This window comes from Phragmites australis, chromosome 22 (genome assembly GCF_958298935.1).
Source record: "Phragmites australis chromosome 22, lpPhrAust1.1, whole genome shotgun sequence".
In the NCBI taxonomy this organism is placed as follows: domain Eukaryota; kingdom Viridiplantae; phylum Streptophyta; class Magnoliopsida; order Poales; family Poaceae; genus Phragmites; species Phragmites australis.
Genome location: NC_084942.1, coordinates 2142464 through 2168183, shown reverse-complemented (window position 1 = coordinate 2168183; position 25720 = coordinate 2142464). Strand labels below are relative to the sequence as shown.

The window sequence follows — 25720 nt, the reverse complement described above, 5'->3', positions numbered from 1 at the left end:
ATGCTAATTTTCTTTCTGATGCTTACCGTGCAATACATAACCAACCACCTCGACGCCGACTACATGGCCATCGGTGCGGACTGCTGCCGCCTACCACTATTCCTCGCCATCGTGCAATCCGAGGAAGAAGCAAAAGCAGATGCCGACCGAAACGCCATGATGCCGACCCTCCTGGCGCGCCGGTACACCTCGCTGCCGTTCACCGCGAGCTACTTACCAGGTGACAGCCGCAGGCACCTTGCATTTGCCGAGGCCGCCAACAATCGGATGACGCCCTCCGGCCGGATCTGGATGCTAGGGAGGAGAGGACCATGGAAATTTTAATACGAAGTCTCCGTGTCCTTCAGCTGGGGAGCTGTAGAGACAGAGAGAGAGAGAACGAACGGGGGAGGGAAGGAAGGAGGAAGAGGACGCATCCAGATGGAAGCGGCGTTCACCAGCTAAAATGTGTTCACCTCCTGCAGAGCATACGAGAAGCAGCTGGAAGAAAGCCATCGGTGGGGAATGGGAGAGACACCTGTGGAGCTGTGATGCTTCAAAGATATGGTCTTGCCACGACACATTGTAACTGATTTTTTTCCCCTCAAAGTATCAAAAGAATATGGAAGTATGACAAAATTTTAAAAGTGTATTTTAAAAACCATTTAACAAAAAAAATTTCAGCCACCCAATGCTAACTGCAAAAAAGGAAAACCAAAAAATAGCAATCCTTAAAACAATTTGCATTAAAAAACGAAATAATTGACCACCAGAAATGTCAAAAACATAATCATTTTGGACTATTGCCGGGCAAATAAAAAAAATTACTCTGATTCACAGACCAGAATATTCCGCAATGACCCGCTCCAACTGCAGCAGAAAGAATGAATACGACAAGAGAAAGATGGCCTTCTAAAAAGGAACAATGGGAGAGCACCGCATCTCAACCATAACCGACCTCAAGATTCAAACTAAATATACCGGCTAAAAAGAGTTGTGCTGCAATGTCAAAAGAATTATAGCCATCCAAAACAACATAATCACAAACAAAAACAAATATTTGATATGACTCATTATTTGTCAAGCAACAAAATTTGCCAAAAAAAAACAAATTTCATACAGATAAAAAAAAAAACTAGCCGCGCAAATGCGCGGGCCACCTTGCTAGTTGGTATTACAAAATCATCTTGACGACAGCATACAGAGAGTGAGGTTGGAGGAATCAGGGTACATCCAAAACCAAGATCATACCCAAAACCAAGATCATGCACATCGCGTCGATGCATGTTGCCTACAATCCTACCAATTCCATGTCTTCGCGGCCATCATCCTCGGCTTGCAGGAAGATTGTGGCGTGAAGGCCGCCGCCGTTCACCCGGGACTGCGCCGTGCTTGCTTCCTCGTCCGAGTCACGGCGTACTCGAACCCGGCGATGCCGAGCTCCTCCAAGTCCCGCGAGTGTATCGTCTCCTCGGGCTGCGCCGCCCGTTCCACCTCGAGAATCTCCTGGCGGGCCTTCTGCCTCAGACGCGCAATCTCCTCCAGCCGCCGCCTCTTCAGAGCCTCCTTAGCCTCGTCAATCAGGTCGGTCGTCGAGCGCTTCGTCTTCGTCGGCGCGGCGCGCTGCTTGACCGGGCGCTGCTTCTTCTCTGGTTCCGTGCTCTGCTGCGCCGCCTCCGACAAGGGCTCCGACGGGGAAATCTTCCTCCTTTTCGCTGCCGCCTCCATTGGCGCCTCCTGTCGTGGTTCGGCGGCCAAGAACCGCTCGTCCTTGCCGTCAGGGGCCGCGGCGCTCTTGCCTGCGCCGCGGGACAAGAGCTTCGCCTTCTTGTAGAGATCGCGAACGGCGTCGAGCTCCGTCCCCATCCGCTCCGCGAGGCGGTGCAGCGCTGGCGCAGGGACGACGAGCACCTCGCCAACACCAAAGCCCTCCCTGGTCTTGACGTCGAAGCCGCTTCGGGCTCGCTTCTGCCTGGGCGCAGAGTGCCCCTCGGCGCCGACGCGGCGGGCCGACGTCTCTCGTACCATCTCGCCGCAAGCCGCGGGCGCGACGGCGGCGACGCCCCGCCGCTGCTTCAGGAACCGGAGCTCACCGGCGATGGCGCCGAAGATGGGAGCGGCGCGAGGAGCAAGTGTGGACATGGTTTGCCGCGAGATGGCAACGAAGCAAGCTCTTGCCGTGGATCCGACTCGCCGCGGGGAGGGAGAACAAGAACCGGTGAACAGATGAGTGGATCGACGAGTGGGAAGGCGACGATGCCCCGATATTTATCACCCCCGACGAATGCGAGTCCGAGTCGGCCGGCAGGACGCGCTTGCGCTGCTGCTCCGATCGGGTTGTTGGATTCCGATCGTGTTGTCGGATTCCGAGCCATCGTGAATACACTGCACGGAGTTTCATGCAGTTTCGTTTGATGTTCATTCGGACTTCGAATTCCATTCTGATTAATGATTCTGTGTCCAGACCAGGGAAAACAATAGTATTTTGAAACAATAGTATCTTAGCGTTAATTAAAAAAAAGTTTTATGTATATACATCTTACATGGAAGACTTCAACTATAGCGTTAGTTTCAGGTTCTTGTTAAACCAGTCGATCATATCTGCCAGGGCTTCCTCAGCACTCTTCACGGCAGCGGCATCATGGTGACTGTATCTCACGCTCTATCCATGCCGGACACTGGGGAAAATCTTGACAAAGTGACCAACCTGTAGACCAGAACGGCAAAAGCATTTCAGGATCAAGGATCGAAGGCTCCGTAGAAACGGTATCGGCACCTAGGAGCTCCAGATTGCACGATAAGGTCTGAGCTATAAAAACGAAATGCAAATGTAGGGCTTCATAAGGTCAAAAATTGATTTCCATGCATAAGTGCTTGATAGTTCCACACCCTATTCCATTTCACCCCTCTCTGGAACTTGTACTAAAGATCCCTTTTGCTGTTTGGATAAGTAAAGAATCAAAAGAGATACACTTATTCAACGAAAATTAAGAAGTCTATGATGATAGCCCATATACTCGAATGACACACTTTAGCACTAGAGTAATTCATATATATGGCGGATTCTGTAACTCAAGTAAATGCTCTTCCTTGAGGATTAAGTTGCTGAAAGTGAGAACTTACCCCAGAGTTCGCAAAAGGAACCTCCTCGAACTGCTTGACTAATTCCGGCGGGGACATTTTGTCAATCTCAGCTCCAGGTACAGAAATTGGTCATTGGACATATGATATTTAATAGCAAAAATTATAGAATCAGGACTTACATTTGCAATAGAACAGAGTTAGTGCATCTCCAAAATGCATCAGAAAAAGCTTGACCTTTGATGTCAACAGCAGTAACAAACGTAGGGTGCAACAGTACAGCAGCCTGAATCTCATGAGCTTTTGCCAACTCCACAACTACCTTTCCTGAATGTGAACCGAGGGACACAACGCTCAGCAGGGCCAAACCTTCAAAAAAAATTTCAAAAAGACAGCAAGAGCCTTGCTGATTTTCTCATAGATAGAAGTTTAGCAAATATTTACAGGAAGAGAGGAGGAAAAAGAAAAGGGAAGCACGCAGCGCCGCCCACAAAGAGCGACGGTACAATGAAAACCTTCAAATTTCAAGTTAACAAATAAAAAAGTACGGTACAATGAAAACTGGTACTTACCACCCCAGCAATATCCTACAGTACCAACGGTAGGCGCTACCTTCTCCTTTAGAGCAGGAACAACTGGTTTTGCCTCTTTGAATGCTTTTTCCTAGCAAAAGGAACATTGTCTTTGTTTATGATTTTATTCAGCAAAAGAAAAGAAAAGGATGATATGAAAGACAAACAAGCAACAAATCAATGTTGAATAGTTCCTACCCAGTCCATGCTTTCACAGCAAATAGGTAATTAGATAGCATAAGGACAACGAGGTACAAAGATGTCTAGACTTCTTAGTCAATGTAATAAAAAAAATATGTATCCTATCATCACTCTATATTTTTTAGAAAAAGACCACTTCGCTTTTACTGAAAGCAAGTAAAGTTCAAACAATAAGACTGGGGATCACTATAGCAGTTCACAGTCATATAAACGGATCGTCAATCCTACATAACCTTACTTACATTTATAAAACTTCTAAAAAGAAAGTTAAGAAAAGGCTCAGGTGACTACAAATACAAACCGGAGGATGTGACTTTAACCACACTCGTAGGGGCCTCTCAGCATTTCCAGGCACGTAAGGATCCCCATGTAAGAAATCTGGCACGTTCAGAAGAAGCCTTGTCGGTTATCTTCCTTCATGAGCTATCAGAATCCACTTATAACTGACACTTAGCACTCCTCTTCACAGAAGGCATAGGCCATTATTGAACATTAGTATCAAAAATTGAGAACCATGTTACAATTCCGACGCAGTAGCAACACGCCAGGACAACATACTGATGATTACCCAGGACAACCAAGCAAATTCTGCGTTGCTCAATCGACTTCCAATTACTATTTCAATTCGCAATTGCATTTAGAGCCTGTTTGGGAGAGAAGGGTTGCTCCAGAAATTTTCAGGATTTAGTTCAAGTTATACTAAATCATGAAGCTTTAAATCCCGAAACCTCATTTCCAAACAGGTCTAATTTTCGAAATATGCTTCAATGTTGTTTCTCTACTCTTGTCGGAGTCTAATTTTCGAAATAAACATCATTGTTGTTTACTCCACAACACAAGGTCATAAAACGAGCAACTTCCGATTGCAACCATAGTTCACCTTCGCCTCGCGATATTCATTTTTCGTGACCAATGTTTGGTTCACAAGCTCACGGCCAATCCATAAAAAACGTTTGTTACAGCTTTTCAGCACAACCAGTCTACAGAAAACGTATGCAAGCATAAAGACAGTGGGACTTCGAATCCCCTGATGATGCGGGACCTAAACAACAGATATCCCAGAACACTATGATGTGCTTAATACATGGACGACAGCAACTTCAGAGTGAATTCATTTTAGATTCTTGTTGAAACAGTCGATCATGTCCGCCAGGGCCTCCTCAGCACTCTTCACGGCAGCTGCATCATCGTGACTGTATCTCACGCTCCATCCATGCGCGACACCAGGGAAAATCTTGACAAAGTGAGCAACCTGTACACCAGAAGGGACAAAAGCATTTCAGGATCAAAAGCTCAATAGAAAGGATAACAGCGGTGAAAAGCTCCAGACTTCGAACAATGAAGTATGAACTATAAAAACAAAGTGCAAGTGTAGGGCTTCATAAGGTAAAAGATTGATTTCCCTGCACAAATGCTCGATAGTATATAGTTCCACATCCTTTCAGTTTTCTTTTTCCATTTTTGAAGGCATTTAGCCCCAGTACTTGTATTAAAGTTCAATGTTCAGTTTGGGCGAAGGAAAGAATCAAAAGATATGCACTTATTCAACAGAAACTAACAAATACGTGGCCAGCATGATTTGGGAAGATGTCCCTGGTGCTAGTCCATGTACTCAAATGCTACAGTTTCTCAGTATGGTAATTCATATTTGGCAGATTCTGTAACTCAAAAGTAAATGGTCTTGCTTGAGAATTGAGTAGCTGAATACAAGAACTTACCCCATTCGCAGAAAGAACCTGCTCGAAATGCTTGACTAATTCTGGAGGGGACGTTTTGTCAATCTCGGCTCCAAGAATAGAAATCGGGCATTTGACCTCTGATATTAGATAGCAAATATTATGGTGTTAGAATTTGAATCCTTGCAATAGAACAACGTTAGTGCATGTCCAAACTTCACAAGAAAGAAGCTTGACCTTTGATATCATCAACAGTAACAAGCGAAGGGTGCAACAGTACAGCAGCCTGGATCTCATTAGCCTTTGCCAACTCCACAACTACCTTTGCTGAATATCAGAGAAGACACACAATGAACCTTCAAATTTCAAGTTCACAAGTAAAGAAGCACAGAACAACGAAAATGGTACTTACCACCCCAGCAATAACCTGCAGCCCCAACAGTAGAAACTCCCTTCTCCTTTAGAGCAGCAATAACTGGCTTTGCCTCTTCAAACGCATTTTCCTAGCAAAGAAATACCTTTGTTGTTGACGAATTTGTTCAGCAAAGGGAAAGCAAGGAAAGAAACCAATGTGTAATAGTTCCTACCCAATCCATGCTTTTGCAAGAAATAGGGTAAGATACCATAAGGATACCAATGTATAGAGGTGCTTAGACCTAGCCAGCTTAGGCTCTTAGCTATTGTAACAAAAATTATGTGTCCTATCATCAGTCCTATGTAAAACTCCTTAAATTTAAAAAATTCAAAAGCAGGTGATACTCTACATTGTTAACCTACAGATTTTGAACCAGATATAAAAGTACATAGTACCAGAGAGAGCATATTGTCACTAAACATTAAGTATGCAGATAAGGAACCTATAGTTTGTCACCACTTAGACAAAAAGAGGCATCCGCAGCACACTATATTAGTAGGCAACAACATTAGAGACAGCAATTTCAAGGCTAGGGAGAAAGGACCAGAACTGTCAATACAATACAATTTATTAGAAAGTCATCTTACGGTGCCATCTAGATATCTACATACATATAGGAGTTAAAACATTATTTAACTACCTATTGATTTTTTCATATTATCCTAACTTGGTTTCTTGTTCGAATAAAACTATAAAAGTACTTAAGCTGCCAACATAAATTGAAACAAGATTACCCAAAATATTTACAAAAAGGATCAGAAAAGGTTCAGGGGGCAACAAACCGGAGCATGTGACTTTATCCACACTGGTATCGATCTCTCAGCATTTTCAGGTGCATAAGGATCCCCATGCAGGAAATCTGGCACCACAACGAAAAATCCAGACGAAGCTACCTTGTCGGCTATCTTCCTTCATGAGATAAGCGATTACTATCAGAATTCATTTCTTAAACACCAGTACCAATAGACTTTAGTACTCCACTTCAAAGAGGGCATAGGCTATTTGGCATGGCCCAGATGTGGTCCATGGTCCAATAAGTGCCCCACGGGCCCAGCCAGCCGACCTGGTACTGTTGGTGCCCACTAAGTACATTAGGAGCTTCCGGTTTCTAGATTGTAATAGATTACTTAGAGACCAAGTTGTCCTCTCTATATAAATAGAGCCAATCTATCAATCTCACGCCGTGCGCCGGCCTCCAGCCGCCGCATCTCCCCTCTCTCGCCTCTAATCCTCCCCCAATCCTCTGATGGATCTTTACTCATCACACCATTATTAAACTTTACTACTGAAATTGAAGAACCATGTTAAAACCCCAACAAACAAGCACAACGACAACTAAAAAAACAAAAAAAAATTAAGCACAGCGACCACTCACCATTCCCAAGCTTGTGAGCAACATTCTAATGATCCATTTGCCCAAAATATATGGGAACAACGCACAGATCAATTTGGGGGGGGGGGGGGCGAATATAAGGTGGAAACCACCAATTTGGGGTGGGACCGTGAAAACCAATCTACAAATCATGTGTGCTACGAAAAAAATCTTATAAAGATTTACCATATGTAGGGAAGATGGTGTTCTACAAGCATGCAAAATATAATACTGAAAACTATATTTCATTTGGAAGATATGAAACTGAAAAACAGGAAATGAATAGTTGCTGGGATTCAATGATCTTTTCCTTCTAGATGAATATCCACATAGAACCAGCAGGGGATACTGATTGCGCACCCAAACGAGTAAATTCTGAATCCAAAGAAACAATGCCCGACTATTCAGTATTCACGAGTACCACCCTTACTATTCAGAATTCACGAGCGCATCATCACTCCGACGCGGTCTCACATATCCTAGCGACTCTACAGATCTCCCGATGCACGGACCTTTGCAAGAAAAACCAGAAAAATAACTTACCCAAAAAAAAGGGAGATCGGGTATCACTAATCACAAAGATTCATACCTCAGATTTGGAGCTTCGAACCCTGCAAGAGAAGGGTTACAACTTGTAACTATTTCAAGCAAAAGATGTCGAGAGGAAACGAGACTCAAGGAAAACGAAGCAATCACCGAAAACGTCGGAGATGAGGACGACGGCGGCCTTGGCGTCGTCAGAGCCGGCGACGTAGGCCTTGAGCCCGCCGAAGCTGTCGACGACCTTGCCCTCCCCGCCGGCGGGGTTCAGTGCCGGAGGGTTCTCGCAGCACTGGGAGCTCGCCATTCGCCTCCCTCTCTTCCCTCTCTCGACCGCGTGGTGGTGGTGACTGGTGGTGAGGACCGGAGGGAGACGGGGGGGATCCAAGCTGAGGGGAGAGAGTGGACGTGGTCACGTCATCACGTGGATAGACGACAGGAGGAAGAGGAGAAGGAAGGTTCGAGAGGGAAAACGATAGGGGGCAGCCCCAGTGACATCACTGCTGATCTAGCAGGCATGGACTGGCCTATGGACGTGACCCATGTCAACATGTGGGTCGTGAGGAAAAGGCTCAGCCCGTGGGTAGAAACCGGCCGCTTGCTTAAGCACGAACCCTCCGTTGTGTTATGACCCGGCTGACAGGTGGGGTTTATACGGCTGCTAGGTAGGGTCAGCTCATAGGGAGCAGATAAAAAAAAGAAGTAAGACCGTGGCTAAGACATAGATGAAGAATACTGAACGAACCTCTCTTCTTCCTCCCGGCTATCTCTTTGATCCCCGGTTATCTCTATGATACCCTTTTCTTTGATGTTCTTCTTCTCCATACTCTTTCTCCTATTCCGAGTCTAGATTTCTTCTTCCCTCTGAGTTCATCTCGAGTGGTATTGTGCCGTGTAATCGAACAAGTGATCAATATAGCTCATGTGCTTGCTGATTCGGTGTGTGTGTCTGTGTTCTAAAGTTGATTTGTGCGTTTGATCATCCAGGTTTGTAACAATTAGTATTAGAGCCGTCGATCCTCGGAGTGATGGAGTGATGGTCGTGCATTTTGTCCGAGGAAGAGTTTGGAGTGGTGGAGCGATGGCCGCAGCATATGGGATGGATGCTACCAGTTGAGTATCGAGCACGTGCAGTCTCCTACCCCTGCGCTAGCTCCTATGTCGGCGTCCACCACTGTCGCATTGGCATTCATCACTGCGCCCACATCGGCCACCCCCATCGCTCCTGCGTCATCAATGATCCTACCACCAACACCTGTCGTTCTGGAACCAGGCACTGCACCCAAGTCCACCACGACGTTCGTCTCGGCATCCGCACGAGTACCAAGGTCTGCATCAACTTCCGCATCCACAACAATTGTTGTGTTCACTGCTGCGACATCCGCAACAGTGGCGGTGTCTCCTGCGCCAGCGTCTACCACGGTGCCTGGGATCTCGCAGCCACCACGCGACATGTCCACGCCGATGGGCACAACCCACGTCCTGAGCACGTCGGAGTTGAGGCCGAAGGACCTACGCTTGGTGGAGGCAGTGGTCTTCGGTGGCAACCCTATCCACATCGTTAACGTCACCGTGTTACCCTCCGCAGACTAGGAGATCGTCGCCGAGCTGGATGTGTAAAAGTGTATCTAGCCCTTATATGTGGTTTTGGTAATTAATGACAATACCTATGGACTAACAATGGTGGTGAGTTTGTTAGTAGGTTGTTCCATAGGTAATGCATTGAGAGATATGCATGAGTTCTAGGTATATGGGGAGATTGAAAATGCATCAAAATGAATGAGCTCTTAGTGATTCTCATAAGGAGAAAGAAAAGCTCAAAAAGATTGGCAATAAACTTCAAGACTAAGTTACTTGTGGGTATGATATTGTCAATAGAGTTTTATGGACTAACCCGTGTGCTATGTACTTAAGAATGAGTGGGGTTAGGTTCTATATGAAGATTGACAATATGCATGAAGGTTAATAAGTTACATGTGGAGATTAAGTAACTTAAGGTACAAAAGTTATCAATTAGGTTTTATGAACTAACCCACATGGTTTGTGCTTAAGAGTGAGTCAGGGTTAGAATCCATATGAAGGCATAAGTTGAATTGAAATGATATATGCCAAGAGTAAAAAACAAGAATGGACTCCATATTTGATAAAGTTAATTCCTTGAAGATGTTGAATACAAAGTTGTTTTCTACGGCAAAACGGTGAAGGGCAAGCAAGACACGGTTACGATGGACCATCCGTGGTGAAGAGCAAGCAAATGGCTTGGCGCCGAAGGACCAAGGCGGTGGTGAAGAGCGAGTGAAGACCGTGTGAGGTCATGAGAAGTTATGAGTGATTCGCATCAATCATATGAAGAATCAAGAAGAGATGGAGTGAAAATTATACGAAAGTTAGCAACCCTAAAGGTTTGAATGAAAGAAGCAATACTTGAAAGTTATTCAAATGCTCAAAGTGGTTCAAATAAGCTTTATCTTTGAATTTGAGTATAGGCATACCGCACTATTAATAGGGATGCAATGTAGAGCTAATTGTCGTGTCTCAGTGCTCAAAGTGACCTCTTAGAACCAAAAGTTGAGAGACACATTCACCCACGGACACCGGGAAATAGGCTAAGTTGTTCTGAGTCCGGAGTCTCCGGTATACACCAGATACTCCGGTACCTGGTGTTTTTGGCCGGAGTCTCCGAGTGAGACTCCATCAGAGAGTCTCAGTTTTGATTTATTTTTAAGTGTCAGAGTCTCCGGGGTACACCGGATACTTCAGTATCTGGAGAGGCCGGAGATTCCAGAAGTCTTCGAGACTATTTTTGTGTGGCGTTTAAGTGCCACCCGGAGTCTCCAGTGTACACCGGATACTCCGGGTCAGTTCAACAGAACTGTAACGGCTAGTTATGACACTGTTCTGGCTCAATTTTGAAGTGCCACCTGGAGTTTTCGGTGTACACCGGATACTCCGGGTTAAGTCAACCAGAACAGTAACGGGTAGTTTTTGAAGGAAAGCTATAAATATCTCTCACCCCCATACTTTGGGGCTGCTGCAAGGGCACGAAAGAAACATCCTTTAGAGCCAAAAGAACTCCCTCTCACTCCAATCTAGTGTGTGATTTGAGAAAAAAAAGTGAGTTGGGTTGAGAGATTGGAAGATTGAGTGCAAGTGAGCTAAAATCCATTCTTGAGCACTTGAGTTCATCGGCAAGAAGTTCGTGAAGCATTTGTTACTCTTGGAGGTGAAGCCTCCTAGCCGGCTAGGTGTTGCCCGACGAGCTGCCGTGCTTGTGGTGAGCCGCGGGAAAGTTTGTGAAGGATTCGATTTCGCCTCCGCAAGGGAAGAAATCAAGAGTGGAAGCCAAGCTCAAGTGTGACCGAGCTTGGAGAGAAAAGTGTTTGAAAGAGACCCGGTTCATTGGAGCTTCCTCAACGGAGATGTAGGATTCATGGTGGTGAATCCGAACTTCGGGAAACAAATCTTGTGTCTCCTCTCTTGTTCCCTTTCGTTTGAGTTCTTGCTTAATATTTGTGCATTTTGCTCGATCTACTTATTCGTGTGTATTTGATTGTAGGTTCTCCGTGGATCTACTCAAAATCATCACTTGGAACACACGACATCACTTGGTTTGAGCTAGAACTCTTTAGGCGTACTTTAAATTCAGTTTCAAGCTCAATTCTGTACAGAACCCGGAGAATCCGGATTTACCCGGAGGTTCTAGAACTGTACAACTCGGAGACTCCGGGTTGACTCGGAGTATCCGGTGAACAGTATTTTCAGCCTTTTTCAATTAGTGTTTTCTTGCATATCTTTTGCTAGAATTGAATAATTATTGTTACCTTAGGATTGTAACTTCCATACTTATTTAGGGTGATTGTACACTAGTTGAGCCTAGCATATTTAAGTTTTTCACTTGTGAAAAATCCGTTAATTTATATTCCGCTGCAAGTTTAGACCAACGGTAAAAGGGGACGAATTTTTGTAAAAACGCCTATTCACCCCCCTCTAGGCGACATCATTGTCCTTTCAATGTGTCACGTCACGACCCCGATGATGTACGCGTGGCACTCACTGTGCACTGGGCAACCTCGCCTACAAGGTATTCAGTGGGAGACCTTCGCTACTCCGGGACAACTTAGCCTGGGCACGCGTTCACCTCTGTGTCGTGTGGCACGCTCCGGCCTTCCTGTCGTACACCGCGACTCAAGCCGTCTCCCTCGTACCATGACTCTAGGCCTGCACCCCCGCATATACATGTGACATGGCCGACGCCTCCTGGTTATGAGCCTCCGCCCTTTCTACGGTGCACCACTCCGTCATCCCAGCGGAGTACGGCCACCGAAATCATCCACTCCATAATGTTGTCCTCACTAAAGAATAGGAGGCAACCCTATCGCGTGAGGTTCGGCTGCTACGTCGAGCATGATGTCACCCAATGCACCTACGGAGAACACCCGAGGCTTCGACTGGCGTGCGAGGGCGACGAGCGCAATGAAATTGACAACGAGGTCATGGGCTACTCCAGTGATTAACCGGTGATACTCAACACCAATGTGCAGGTCAACGGCGACAGCAAGAAGGAGCACCCTGCAGTCACACCTACCATGTGTTCAAGGGAACGCTTCATCCATGTGCTCCACCTCGTCGAGCTCACCACCGGTCGCGCCTTCGACATGCTCGTCACCCACCATCGTGCCACCAATGATGATGTGTTGCAGAGCTACTACCACAGCCTGGCGTAGTGCAAGCACTAGAGAAGCAAGGAGATTATATTCAGGTGGCAAGCACTGGAGCAGCAAGCACGGCTTAAGGATGCTCTGAAGGAAGCACTAAGCGATGAAGTGCAGTGCCTGAGATATGCTACTGACTCTGCGTCAAGGATCCGAGCTTGTGTAGCTGGAATTCCTCTAGGCAATGATGTTGATCGAAGTGTTGGGGATAACCTCTCCCTTACTGATGAGGCACTTGTGTTTGGAAAGCCTCCTCGGTAGTTTACTTACGCTGAACTAAAACTTGCAACCGGTGGTTTCTCCTAAGCAAATTTCTTAGCTGAAGGTGGATTTGGCTCTGTTCATCGAGGTGTCCTTCCTAATGGCTAGGCAATTGCTGTTAAGCAACACAAGTTTGCTAGCTCCCAGGGTGATGTTGAGTTTTGCTCAGATGTGGAAGTTCTTAGTTGTGCACAACACTGACCTGTTGGAGAAACACAAATGAACTTGGCTAGCAGTAGAAGTCACTGCTTATACATTTTCTCATTACAATAGGGATCCATTTCAGATGAGAAGGTAAAAGCTGGGAAGATATTTCTTGTTGGCTTAATTGCTCAAGGTGCTAATTGTAATTTGATCAAGGCAAGGATGTTGTTGCAGTCACTTGCAATCAATGGAGTGATAACTGGTGTGGCTGTTAGCTATCAATTTACTAAAGTCCAAGGCAATATACAAGATGGGAGAAACATGCATGGTGTACTTCTCGTGGCTTCTTCAGTATACTTGCCGAACATTTTCTGGAGTTTCAGAGTACATGTGCACAAAGAAGATGAAGCTGCGATTTACTCTACACAAGGTGCAATCGTTGATGAACTGGAAGGGTTTTGGAGGCTCATCTTGATAATACCAGTTTTGCTGTTTTGGAATGAAGGTGAACTATTCCTCTCCTTTGGTTTTGCTAGTAACTTAGTATAGATTAAATTGGAGTTTTGGCATACTGGGCATGAGTATAGGTGCATCAAAAGCGTGGTGAAATTGTCATTTGATACAGGGGATCGTCTATTGGAGTGCTTTATTGTCGATCAGTGGGTAGTTGCATCGTTGGAGGTGTGGCTATTGGGGATGTGGAACCTGCTGCTGGCATAGAGGGGGTATCCAGGAGAGTAGGTTGTGAAAGTGGTAGATTTTGGGCTAGCTTGTCACCGGGATCACGGTGTTGGTGCTATGGCGGCTGATGGTGCAGGGCTCAGAATTACTTCCGGGAAGGAAGAAATACCCTGGGATCCAGGAGGGCTCAAGCAAATGGTATCGTTCTCCAGGTGCAAGTGTTCATCAGCTCATGAGATCGGCTTGAGGGCAAGCCAAATTTCAAGGAGGGAGGAATGTCATGATCTGGCTGATAGGTGGGGTTTATACGACTGACAAGTGGGGTTTATACGGCTGACAGGTGGGGTTTATACGACTACCATGTGAGGGCCCAGGTCACAAGGAGCAGATACAAAAAGGAAGCAAGACCGTGGCTCAAGACATAGATGAAGGATAGTGGACAGACCTCTCATCTTCCTCCCTGGCTATCTCTTTGATCCCCTTTCCCTTGTTGTTCTCCTTCCCCATACTCTTCTATTCTCAGTCTAGATTTCTTCTTCCTTCTGAGTTCATCTCGAGTGGTGCTGTGTCATTTAATCAAACCAATGATCAATATAGCTCACGTGCTTGCTGATTTGGTGTGTGTGTCTTGGTGTTCTAGAGTTGATTTGTGCGTTTGATCATCCAGGTTCGTAACATGTTGCTTTTGTCGTTCTGAGTTGGCTTGAAAGGAGGGATGGTGGCACAATGCTACGAGGGATGAGGGGGTGTTTGGTTGACTGAATCTGAGACCATATGAGTGAATATAAGAGTTGATATTATGATTGGTTGCTCGTATTAAAATGATTTTGTAACACTGACAAGTTGACCCATCTGTATGAGCAGATGCGAAGGGAAGCTCTCGGACCAGGCTACGGGCATACATTTATATCCGTAAGGCTAGGCTAGAACAGTGCATGCGAGTAACTAAACACACTTTCCCAAGATTATGCGCATCCATCGAGCCAGGATCCTCCCATGCAGGCAACCAATCAGCCCCTTACTGAGTCACGCTGCAAAGGATATTGTACCAATCTAAGGCAAACCACATGAACGGCTGTCGGAGGGTGAACTCCTCAAGCAGGGTTCCGGAGGGACCCCCTTTGAGATTCGGCCGGGGGGATGATTCTGAATCTGTTTTGCGGGTGAAATAAATGGGCGTAAATGCGATGCAGGCGGTGTGGAATGATCGGATGCAAAAGTAGTAAATGCACAGGAGGTTTTTTAGACAGGTTCGGGCCGTACTGAGCATAACACCCTACTCCTGTGTGTATGCTATAAATACTATGAGAATGTCTCTCAGAGATGTTGCTGGTTACAAGAATATTTGTCTAGCCTAGAGCTTCGGGCTACTTGTTCTTCAGTGATCTGAGCTTCTGTGCTTGTACTGAGCCTCTATCTTCTAATTCGGCTTGTCTCTGACTTCGCCTTCTGTGTCTCCACCTTGTCTGTCTCTCGGGGATCTCCTCCGAATCGTCGATCCTTTTTCCTGGGGAGCTCGCCCCACCTTAAATACCCGCTGGGGTGGTAGCGTGCCCAGAAAGGGATGGCGCGAGTTCCAAGGTGCCATAAATGGAAAGCAACTATCATGGGCTGCTGCGCGAGGTGACGGGGAGGGTTGAAAACGCGCCCCGTCCGGTCTTGTTCGTCATCATACTGTCGGTGTATTCAGAACCAGGGGTCCCTAAGTCCCGAGGCCAGGCCGGCTATCCACCACATGTCACCACCCTGCGAGGTAAGAAAAAGCTAAGTCCCGGGAGAAGGTGCTCGGGGCCGCCGCCTCTGGTTCCCGAGCACCCTAGTTCCCCGATGATCTGCAGGGTCCAAATACTAAGACCAAAGTGACCGAAGTGCTCGGGAGAGAGTGCTCGGGGCTGCACGTGGCAGCCCCCGAGGACTCGGTGCCCCGAAGGTCCCACCGAAGTGCTCGGGAGAGAGTGCTCGGGGCTGCACGTGGCAGCCCCCGAGGACTCGGTGCCCCGAAGGTCCCACCGAAGTGCTCGGGAGAGAGTGCTCGGGGCTGCACGTGGCAGCCCCCGAGGACTCGGTGCCCCGAAGGTCCCACCGAAGTGCTCGGGAGAGAGTGCTCGGGGCTGCACGTGGCAGCCCCCGAGGACTCGGTGCCCCGAAGGTCCCACCGAAGTGCTCGGGAGAGAGTGCTCGGGGCTGCACGTGGCAGCCCCCGAGGACTCGGTGCCCCGAAGGTCCCACCGAAGTGCTCGGGAGAGAGTGCTCGGGGCTGCACGTGGCAGCCCCCGAGGACTCGGTGCCCCGAAGGTCCCACCGAAGTGCTCGGGAGAGAGTGCTCGGGGCTGCACGTGGCAGCCCCCGAGGACTCGGTGCCCCGAAGGTTCGCGCAAGATCATTCAACGACCCGAAGGGTCCCGTCGTCAGGGTGTCATCTAGTCAAAGGCCCAATGCCGCATTTAATAGGCACGCGCGGTCTGACATCCTGACATCCTGACATTCTCAGCTGCCCACGCCCCAGTGTCAGACCCTGCCATGCACTAGCAGGGGGCCGTGGGTCCATTAAATGCACGGGTCCCGTCCCGTTTTTATCCAGATGCCTCGGGATAACGTTGCCAGAATCGAAGCACTCCGCCTGCCACCCTGCCCTGGCAGAAGAACAAGACAGGGTGGGCGCACTAGGCACCTCTGAGGCTGACCGGTGGGCCCCTTTTAGGGCGCCCCGAGGCTTCCGCAGCGGCTGGTGGTCGAATGCGCGCCGCATTTCTCCACCGCCCCTGTCACTTCGCCAAAATGAAATGATTACGCCTTTCTCCGTGGCACCTTGGCATTCGTGTCCCCTCTTTCCCATTCAGGATATGTTGAGGTCGGCGCGCCTATAAAAGGAAAGGATGGAGAACACTAAAAAAGGAGAAGAAAAAGCCTTCGACCACCAGACGACCAACAATCTCCGACGAACCAGGCCAAAGATAGATCGACAGACACTCGAACCAGCTCGAGTTAAGCTAGAACATAAGAGCCTCAAGCTCTTTGTAAACAGCTCTCCCCTTAGAACCAGATACCTCCTTGAAGAATTCTCTTCAAGGATAAATATAGTGTTCATACAGGAGTAGGGTGTTACGCCTCCGTGCGGCCCGAACCTGTCTAAAACCCGGCGTACCCACTTTTTCTTGCATTAGGGTGATCGTCTCCCGCCAGCCATCGCATTTATTTCCGTTCCCGCTTATTTCCCAAACAAGCTTTTCCAGGATCATCCCCCCGGCCGAATCTCTAAAAAGGGGTCTCTCGGGATCCCTGCGACAGGAGTTCACTCTCCGACAGCTGGCGCGCCAGGTAGGGGGGAATATCCCTGGATTGTTTGTTTCACTTTTTTCTCCACAGGAAAAGATGGTAGGTGGGCACCGTTTCCAGCGTTCCGGCTCCACTTCCAGTAACGGAACGCTGCCCCGCGAAGAAAGCCCCGTCGCTGCTGCGTACCCGCGGCAGCCGCCATCCACGCGTGCGGCTTTTCCCGCCCAAGGGGATCAAGGCGCTGGGCCCATCAGCGCCGCCGCCGCTGCCAACGTACTTTCCGACCCCCAGCAGGTGGTCGGGACCCCGGCCGCCAGGTCTGCCTCTGGACCACGTCGGGTGCCGCCTCGGTGCAGGCTCGCTTTCAGTGAGGCCAGCCCAGGGAGCGCGTTGCTTGCAGCACAAGCTCTCCTCAGACACCCGCCCATTCAGGCCACGCCAAACACTCCGGAAGGCCGGTGGATGCAAGACGTCGTCGCTTTGGTCGGCACTGCTCGTCGCCAGGTGCAGGCCGGGAGTCCTCGCACCACTTCTCAGCACGGTGCCGCCAGAGCCGGCTCCTCAGCGGGCAACACCCGCACGGGCCGAGGGGTCTCCAGGCGGAGTGCCGTCCCCCTGGCCAGGTCCGGAGCCCGGGACCTTCGTTTGCACCTTGACGAGCGGAGGGGCCACGAAGATGCTCGAGTCACTCTCGAACGTCAGCGGGAGACCCGGCAGGGGGTTGGGGCAGAGGACCAGGCTTCCTCTCTCCCGGCCCATGACCACCGGGGATCCCCGGCTCGCCGCTTCTCGCCACCAAGAACCCCCGCTCGTGCTGCGGGGTACGGCACCGGTTGCCGTGCCTTCACCACCGAGCTCCGCCGGGTGAGGTGGCCTTCCAAGTTCCGCCCCGAGCTGCCGGAGAAGTACGACGGGTCCATCGACCCCGTCGAGTTCCTCCAGATCTACACGACGGCCGTCCAAGCGGCCGGAGGCAGCGAAAAGGTGATGGTAAACTATTTTCATGTTGCCTTGAGGGGTTCCGCCCGCTCTTGGCTTATGAACTTACCCCCAGGATCTATCAGCTCCTGGGATGACCTGTGCCACCAATTCGTGGCCAACTTTCAGGGCACGTTCGCACGTCCCGGTCTGGAGTGCGACCTCCACGCCGTCCAACAGCAGGAAGGGGAGACGCTACGGCGATTTATACAGCGTTTCAGCCAGGTTCGCAACACTATTCCGCGAGTGGCCCCCCATGCTGTTATTGTTGCTTTTCGGCAGGGCGTCCGTGATGAGCGGATGCTCGAGAAGCTAGGTACGCACGAGATCGAGACCCCTGCGGAGCTTTTCGCACTGGCCGATAAGTGCGCCAAGGCTGCGGAGGCCAGGGCATGGCATGCTCCTCGCCCCGTTTCCGACCAGCCAAGTTCTTCCCGCTCTGATAAGCGGGAAAAGAAAAAGAGAAGGAAGCGCGAGGCCGCTCCCGTTGAGCCAGCCCAAGTCCCCGCTCACAGGGAGCCGCAAGAGCCCGATCGCCGGCAAGAGCGTCAGCCGGGTGCCGATCGGCGCCCCGTCAGGGCCCCTGCTCGGGCTCCTCCTCGGGCCTCTGTGCCCGCGAGGGCCCCGGCACCGGCTAGGGCGTCAGCTCCAGCAAGAGCCCCTGCCCCTGGCCGAGCTCCTATTCCAGCGAGGGTCCCCGCTCCCGCGGGGCCCGAGCCAGGTAAATGGTGTCCCATACACCTGACCAGATGGCACGACCTCACGGAGTGTCGTACGGTCAAAGGACTCGTGGAGCAGCGCCAGAGGGAGCGCGACGAGTCCCACGGAGGAGGCAATGCCGAGGTCGTCCCCAACAACACCGAGCTCGGCTTCCAGGAGCCCGAACATGCGGTTGCCTTCATCGACGGGGGCGCTTACACACCCTGCTCGCGCCGTGGCATCAAGGTCATGCGGCGCGAAGTGTGCTCGGCAACCCCGAGCGAGGAGGCCACAAGACCCCTGAGGTGGTCGGATGCTCCGATCACGTTCAGCATGGCAGATCACCCCGTCAGCACCGCAGCCGTGGGACGGCTACCTCTGGTTGTGTCTCCCACTATCTGCAATGTTAAGGTCGGCAGAGTGCTGATCGACGGTGGTGCCGGCCTCAACCTCCTTTCCAAGGAGGCTTTTGAGAAGCTGCAAGTATCTTCCCGACGCCTAAAGCCGTCACTCCCTTTCTGTGGAGTAACTCCCGGGCACTCCCTACCCCTCGGGCAGGTTGAGTTGCCTGTCACATTTGGGAGCCGGGACAACTTCCGCACGGAGTGCGTCCTCTTCGATGTTGCGGAGCTCCCTCTCCCCTACAACGCCATCCTCGGGCGTCCGGCGCTTGCCAAGTTCATGATGGCCGTGCATTATGCATACCTTACGGTTAAGATGCCCGGCCCCGCAAGCTCTATCTCCGTGGTCGCCGACTCCCGCGGCGCCGTCTCCTGCGCCGAACAATCATACATGGCTCTGGTCTCAGCACAGGCCGAGGTTGACGGCTCTTCAGGGGGCCCGGGACCCTCTTCATCCAAACCCCGACTCGCCGCCGACACCTCTGTTCCAACGAAGGAGGTCTAGGTGGGCGAAGGCGCTACCCAGGTTGTCCGAATCGGCAGCGACCTGGGCAGCAAATAGGAAAGCGCGCTCGTCGCCTTCCTCCGGGCTAACGTGGACGTGTTTGCCTGGCAACCGTCCGACATGCCCGGGATCCCTAGGGAGGTGATCGAGCATCACTTGGCTGTGCGTCCGGACGCCCGCCCGGTGAAGCAGAAGGTCCGGCGGCAGGCGCCAGAGCGCCAGGAGTTTATCCGCGAGCAGGTCCGCAAGCTCCTCGACGCCGGATTCATCCGAGAAGTCCTCCACCCCGACTGGCTAGCAAATCCGGTCATCGTCCCGAAGGCCAACGGCAAGCTTCGCATGTGCGTGGACTACACCGACCTTAACAAGGCTTGTCCTAAAGATCCCTTCCCCTTACCTCGCATTGATCAAATCGTAGATTCAACTGCGGGATGTGATCTTTTGTGCTTCCTAGATGCAAACTCTGGGTATCACCAGATTCGCATGGCCGTAGGGGACGAGGAAAAAACTGCTTTTACTACCCCGGTGGGGACTTATTGCTACATATCAATGCCTTTCGGCCTGCGCAACGCTAGATCATCCTTCCAGCGCGCCATTCGTATCACTCTTAACTCGCAGGTTGGCCGCAACGTCGAGGCCTACATCGACGATCTCGTGGTCAAAACCCGAGACCGCGCCACCCTGCTTGAGGACCTTGCCGAGACTTTCAACAGTCTCCGCTCTACCCGCCTCAAGCTCAACCCGGAGAAATGTGTCTTCGGAGTCCCGGCGGGCAAGCTCCTTGGTTTCTTGGTCTCTGGCCGAGGAATCGAGGTCAATCCGGAGAAGATCCGGGCCATCGAGCAGATGCGACCCCCGGTTCGACTCAAGGAAGTCCAGCGCCTCGCCGGCTGCATGGCCACCCTCGGGCGCTTCATCTCCAAGCTCGGGGAACGAGGGCTCCCCCTCTTCAAGCTTCTGAAAAAATCCGGTCATTTTAACTGGACGCCGGAGGCCGAGCAGGCCTTCCGCGACTTAAAGAAGTACCTTACTTCGCCACCCGTGTTGGTGGCTCCTCCTCAAGATGAGCCCCTGCTGCTTTACGTTTCAGCCACTCCTCAGGTTGTGAGCGTAGTATTGGTGGTGGAGCGAGACGAGTGTTCGGGGCCGGGTGTTGGGTCCCAGCTCCCAGAGGCCCCCGACCACTCACCTGTCCTCGTGGCTCCCCCGGAGCGAGGGGTCGAGCCCGAGCACACTGCTCTTCCCAGCCAAGGAATCGAGCTCGAATGCTCGGCCAACCCCGACCATACCGCCGACCCTGGGGGCTGTGGCAGCCCCCCGGGTGGGGCCACCATCCGGGCCCGCCGGGTACAGCGACCGGTGTACTTCGTCAGCGAGGTCCTCCGGGAGGCCAAGACAAGGTATCCCCAAGCTCAGAAGCTGCTCTATGCCGTGCTCATCGCCTCCCGGAAGCTGCGCCACTACTTTCAGGCGCACAAAGTCTCGGTGGTTACCACTTATCCACTGGGACCCATTCTCCGGAACCGGGAAGGCACCGGGCGCGTTGTCAAATGGGCAGTAGAGCTGGCGGAGTTCGACCTACACTTCGTCAGTCGTCAGGCAATTAAAAGCCAGGCACTCTCCGACTTCTTGGCGGAGTGGACGCCCGTCCCTTGCGTCATCCCAGAAGAGGTTTCTGCCTATCCCGGGCACAACGCGCCCGGGTACTGGGTCATGCACTTCGACGGCTCCCTCTCGCTGAAAGGCGCAGGGGCCGGAGTGGTTCTCACCTCCCCAACGGGTGAAGAGCTCCGGTACGTCGTACAGTTGCAATTCCGCGCATCCAACAACATGGCGGAGTATGAAGGTCTCATCGCCGGCCTCCGAGCTGCGGTGGGGCTCGGGATTCGTCGCCTCCTGGTCAAAGGGGACTCCCAACTGGTCGTCAACCAGGTGTCCAAGGAGTACCAGTGCACGGATCCTCAAATGGCGGCGTACGTGGCTGCAGTCAGAAAGCTCGAGCGACGCTTCGACGGCCTCGAGTTGCGGCATATCTCTCGCCGCGACAATGCTCCGGCCGACGAGCTCTCTCGCCTGGCCTCATCACGTGCGCGCGTCCCTGCCGGAGTCTTTGAAGAAAGACTCGCACGGCCTTCCGTCCTGCCTGCCGAACAGGATGAAGGGGAAACCTCGAACTCAATTCAGGAGACCCCGACGGTGCCCTCAGTGGGAAGCCCCGTCAGGGCGCCGCCGTCCGACGAGTGCGCTGTGCTCGCCGAATGTTCTCAAGATGCCTCGTGGATGTCTGACATCCGAGGGTACTTGAAAGAAAAGTTCCTACCCGAGGATGAGGCGTCTGCCGAAAGGGTTGCTCGGCAGTCCAAACGCTATGCCATTGTGGATGGGGATCTCTACCGACGTAGCGCAGGAGGTATCCTCCTGAAATGCATCTCTCGGGCAGAAGGCGGCGATCTTCTCGCTGAGGTCCACGAGGGCGAGTGCGGTGGCCATTCATCGTTCCGCACGCTGGTCGGGAAAGCCTTCAGGCAAGGTTTCTACTGGCCTACAGCTCTCCAGGATGCTTCCGAGCTGGTTCGGCGCTGCAGGGCATGCCAGTTCCATGCAAAGCAGATTCACCAGCCAGCTCAGGCTCTCCATACCATTCCCCTGTCATGGCCTTTCGCGGTCTGGGGTTTGGACATTCTGGGTCCATTCCCCCGAGCAATCGGGGGCTATGCATACCTATATGTCGCTATCGACAAATTCACTAAGTGGCCGGAGGCGGTCCCAGTCATCAAGGTGACCAAAAACACGGCGCTCCAGTTTATCCGCGGCATCACTAGCCGCTTTGGTGTCCCTAATCGGATCATCACCGACAACGGCACCCAGTTCACAAGTGCCTTGTTCGGGGACTATTGCGAAGATCTCGGCATCAAGCTCTGCTTCGCTTCCGTCGCTCATCCCCGGAGTAACGGGCAGGTCGAGCGCGCCAACGCGGAGATACTAAAGGGCCTCAAAACCCGGACCTATAACGTGCTCGCTAAGCACGGGAAGGGATGGGTGGACGAGCTGCCAGCCGTGCTATGGGCCAATCGGACTACGCCAAGCCGCGCTACCGGGGAGACTCCTTTCTTCCTCGTCTACGGCGCCGAAGCAGTCCTCCCCTCCGAGCTCACTCTGGGCTCCCCTCGAGTGCCTGCATACTCTGAGGGTGAGCAGGAGCATCAAAGGCGCGACGACGTAGACTACCTGGAGGAGCGCCGGCGGCGTGCTGCTATCCGGGCGGCTCGGTACCAGCAGAGTCTGCGGCGTTATCATCTGCGCCATGTCCGGGCCCGGTCTCTCGAGGTGGGGGACCTAGTTCTCCGACGCATCCAGTCGCGCGAAGGAATGAATAAATTGTCCCCTGTGTGGGAAGGTCCCTTCACCGTGATCGCGGTCCCCCGGGCAGGTTCTTTCAGGTTGGCGACGGAGGAAGGACAGCCACTCCCGAATCCGTGGAACATCGAGCATCTTCGACGCTTCTACCCGTAGATGGCCGTGCTCGCGGTTCAGGTTAGTAAGGCCGGGGGCTTTCTCCCCGCCCGAGCAGTCTGAAGGCTTCGCCCCGTGGGGTAAGTCGATGTCACCCAACCTTGTAAATATTGCACATTAAGTTTTTCAATAAGCAATTGCTATATCAAAATACTTTTTCTGGATTCCGTATGTTTAATATGTCTGGTGAGGAGCTCGGTTGTGCGAGAAAAAGTTCGCTCTCTCTCTTTTCCCGTTGACAAAAGAATCCCGATCGGTATGCATGCGAGCAGTCGCCGCTGACCCACATCCGGCATGGTAGGCTGTGGTGTTCGGTGTCATGGCAGGCTCCCGGGCACTACCAAGTTTCGGGGTGCTCTGGGTAATCCAATCGCTCGAGCTGCTCGAGTAGTCCGGAGCTCGGGACCTCGGAGCGGGCTGTCGGTGCTCGGTCTGGTCTGTCGTACCCGGACGCCATCGAACCATAGGACCTCTAGGTTATGCCTCTGTCCGCTCTTGTTCGCCGGTTTGGGTATTCAAGAGGTCTCGGGTCAAAAACGAGAACAGTCTATAGCAAGTACCGCACTAACAGAGCGCATCAGACAAAGAAATTATATATTCTCTCTCAAGTCACAGGCTGGCAATCACAAGCAGTTCGGCCGCGAGGGCTTCAATGCCCCGGTCTCTGGTCGGCTCCAAGGGTCTTCGGGTGGTCCTACCACTTAGGCTTGGGTGGTCGAGGCCACCCGACCCTAGGAGCCTCGTATGCCTCTGGGCCCTCGGGCGCTCCGTTGAAAGAATCAAGTCCCCGGGCCCCCGAGCTCGGAAGCACACCCCTCCTGGATCGGTTGGCTGGAAGGCCGACAGCTGTCCGGTGAGTGGTTATGTTCAGACAAGTCTGCTTTCAGTAAATTTATGTTCCCGAGTCATTCTCGGGGGCTCTCGCGCTTTAATCTGTTCGGCGAGGTGGTCTCCTTGCACGCAAAAACCCTGCCGCGTGTCTACCTTTTTCCCAGAACGACATAGCGGTTTGTAGAAAGGAGTACCGTGCTTACGATAATGTCTGACCGAAGCCCTTCGTGGTCGTCGTGGTGTTCGGTCTGCTTTTATGGACCCCGATCACTACCGAGTCCTCGGGTGCCCTGGGTAATCCTATCGCTCGAGCTGCTCGAGTAGTCCGGAGCTCCGGCCTTGGGGGCGGGCTGTCAGTGCTCGGTCCGGCCCGTTTTGAGCCCGGGCACCACCGGACCGCGAGGACTTTTGGTCACATTCTCGCCCGCACGCGTCTCCCTTCTACTAACTGAGTGGTCGCAAAGTGAAAAAGTGTTCATTAGGCACGGCGTGTTCCGAGCAGGATCGATCTATCTCCCGGGCAAGGGAGTCTGTGTCTTCGTTTCTTAACCTAGGTAGTGCGGACTCGCGAGAGCTTGAGGGCTGGCTGCGCCAACGCCAGCGACCGGAACAACTTCATTTCTCGGGGATGGGAAGGTCGGGAACGGCCCGACTGAGTACTCCCCGGGACTTCCAGACAGAGCACCAGAAGAAACGTCAAACACACAGAGAAATTGGAGTTGCGAGCCCAAGGAAAAGCTGCCATTATATTCACAAGACATATACAAGGCGTTTTCTAAGGGTTCACTCCTAATATTCACTCCTACATCTACAACAAAAGAAGAGAGGGCACAGAAGGCCTAGTCGGCGGCAGAGGCGTCGGCTGAATCCTCCGAGTCGTCCCCGGGGGCTGGCGGCGGCGGCACTTCTCGCCTGAAGCCGGCCGCCACCACGGAGGCGGTACTCCTAACCGCTGCCCGGGCGGCCTCCTCCTCAGCCTCGACTACTCCCTCCCGCGCTGGCTCCAACGGGAAGTTCGGGTCCCTGCTTCGGTAGCAGGCCAAGACGTGCTCGGCCACGACACGTGCCAAGCCACGTCCCTCCCGGGCGGCAAGTTCCTGAACTGCCCAGGGCAGGGTCTCGAGGCGCTCGCAGACCTACTGCAGCCCCAACACTTGTCGTGCGGGGCCGTCGCCCTTCTTGTCGTCGACAAGCCGTCCGAGACCACCCTTCTCCACGGCCCGTTGCATCCGCCGGAGGATGTCCTCCAGCATATGCTCTAGGTTGACCCGCGAGACAAAGGCGGTCTCGAGCTTCTCCTTGGCGGCCCGCAGCTGTGCCTCGAGTCCCTGGTCCCTGGCCGGACCAGAAGAACCGCCAGCTGCGGCGGGGACGGCATCCTGCTTCGCCTTGGCCACCATCTCGGACAAGGCGCGCTCACGGGCAGCCAGTTCCGCCTCGTGCTTCGCATTCTCTTCCGCCCTGGTAGCCGCGGCGGCCACCGCAGCAGCAGCTTCGCCCTCTCGGCGACTCAGTTCACCTTCTCGGCGACTCAGTTCGCCTTCTCGGCGACTCAGCTCATTCTCCCGTCGGGCCAGCACATCCTCCTGCTGGACCACCGAATCCTCCCGGGCTCCGAGATCCGACGCTGATAGCTCGTTGTCTACTTCCCGGATGGAGACGTCCTCTTCCCAGCGCTTGATTTCTTCCCTGATCTTCCGGAGGTCGTCTTCCCAGCGCTGGAGGTCGGCGCGCGTCTTCTCGTCCGTGCCCTCCCGGCGGGCCAGCTCGGCTTGCCGCTCCTCCGCAGCCTCCTCCCGGGCTGCGACTGCCGCCTCCCTCTCCTGCGCCTGCCCCATCCTGGCAAGGGCCTCGGCAGCTTGTTGCCTCGACGCCTAGGCCAA

At 52.2% G+C, this 25720-nt stretch overlaps 2 protein-coding genes across 2 annotated transcripts; both read right to left on the bottom strand.

Moving 5' to 3' along the window:
• Positions 1-1255: 1255 nt before the first annotated feature.
• On the bottom strand, positions 1256-3351 carry LOC133904748 (uncharacterized). Its single transcript, XM_062346273.1, has 2 exons — positions 3103-3351; positions 1256-2686 (listed from the first exon to the last, which is right to left on the bottom strand). Exon 2 carries the CDS (start codon positions 2119-2121, stop codon positions 1351-1353), a length of 771 nt encoding a protein of 256 aa, XP_062202257.1. The 5' UTR covers positions 2122-2686; positions 3103-3351; the 3' UTR covers positions 1256-1350.
• A 1339-nt stretch (positions 3352-4690) lies between these two features.
• LOC133904750 (endo-1,3;1,4-beta-D-glucanase-like) lies at positions 4691-8285 on the bottom strand. Its single transcript, XM_062346274.1, has 7 exons — positions 7993-8285; positions 7886-7907; positions 6707-6833; positions 5922-6012; positions 5747-5836; positions 5552-5649; positions 4691-5085 (listed from the first exon to the last, which is right to left on the bottom strand). Exons 1-7 carry the CDS (start codon positions 8141-8143, stop codon positions 4945-4947), a joined length of 720 nt encoding a protein of 239 aa, XP_062202258.1. The 5' UTR covers positions 8144-8285; the 3' UTR covers positions 4691-4944.
• Positions 8286-25720: the final 17435 nt, after the last annotated feature.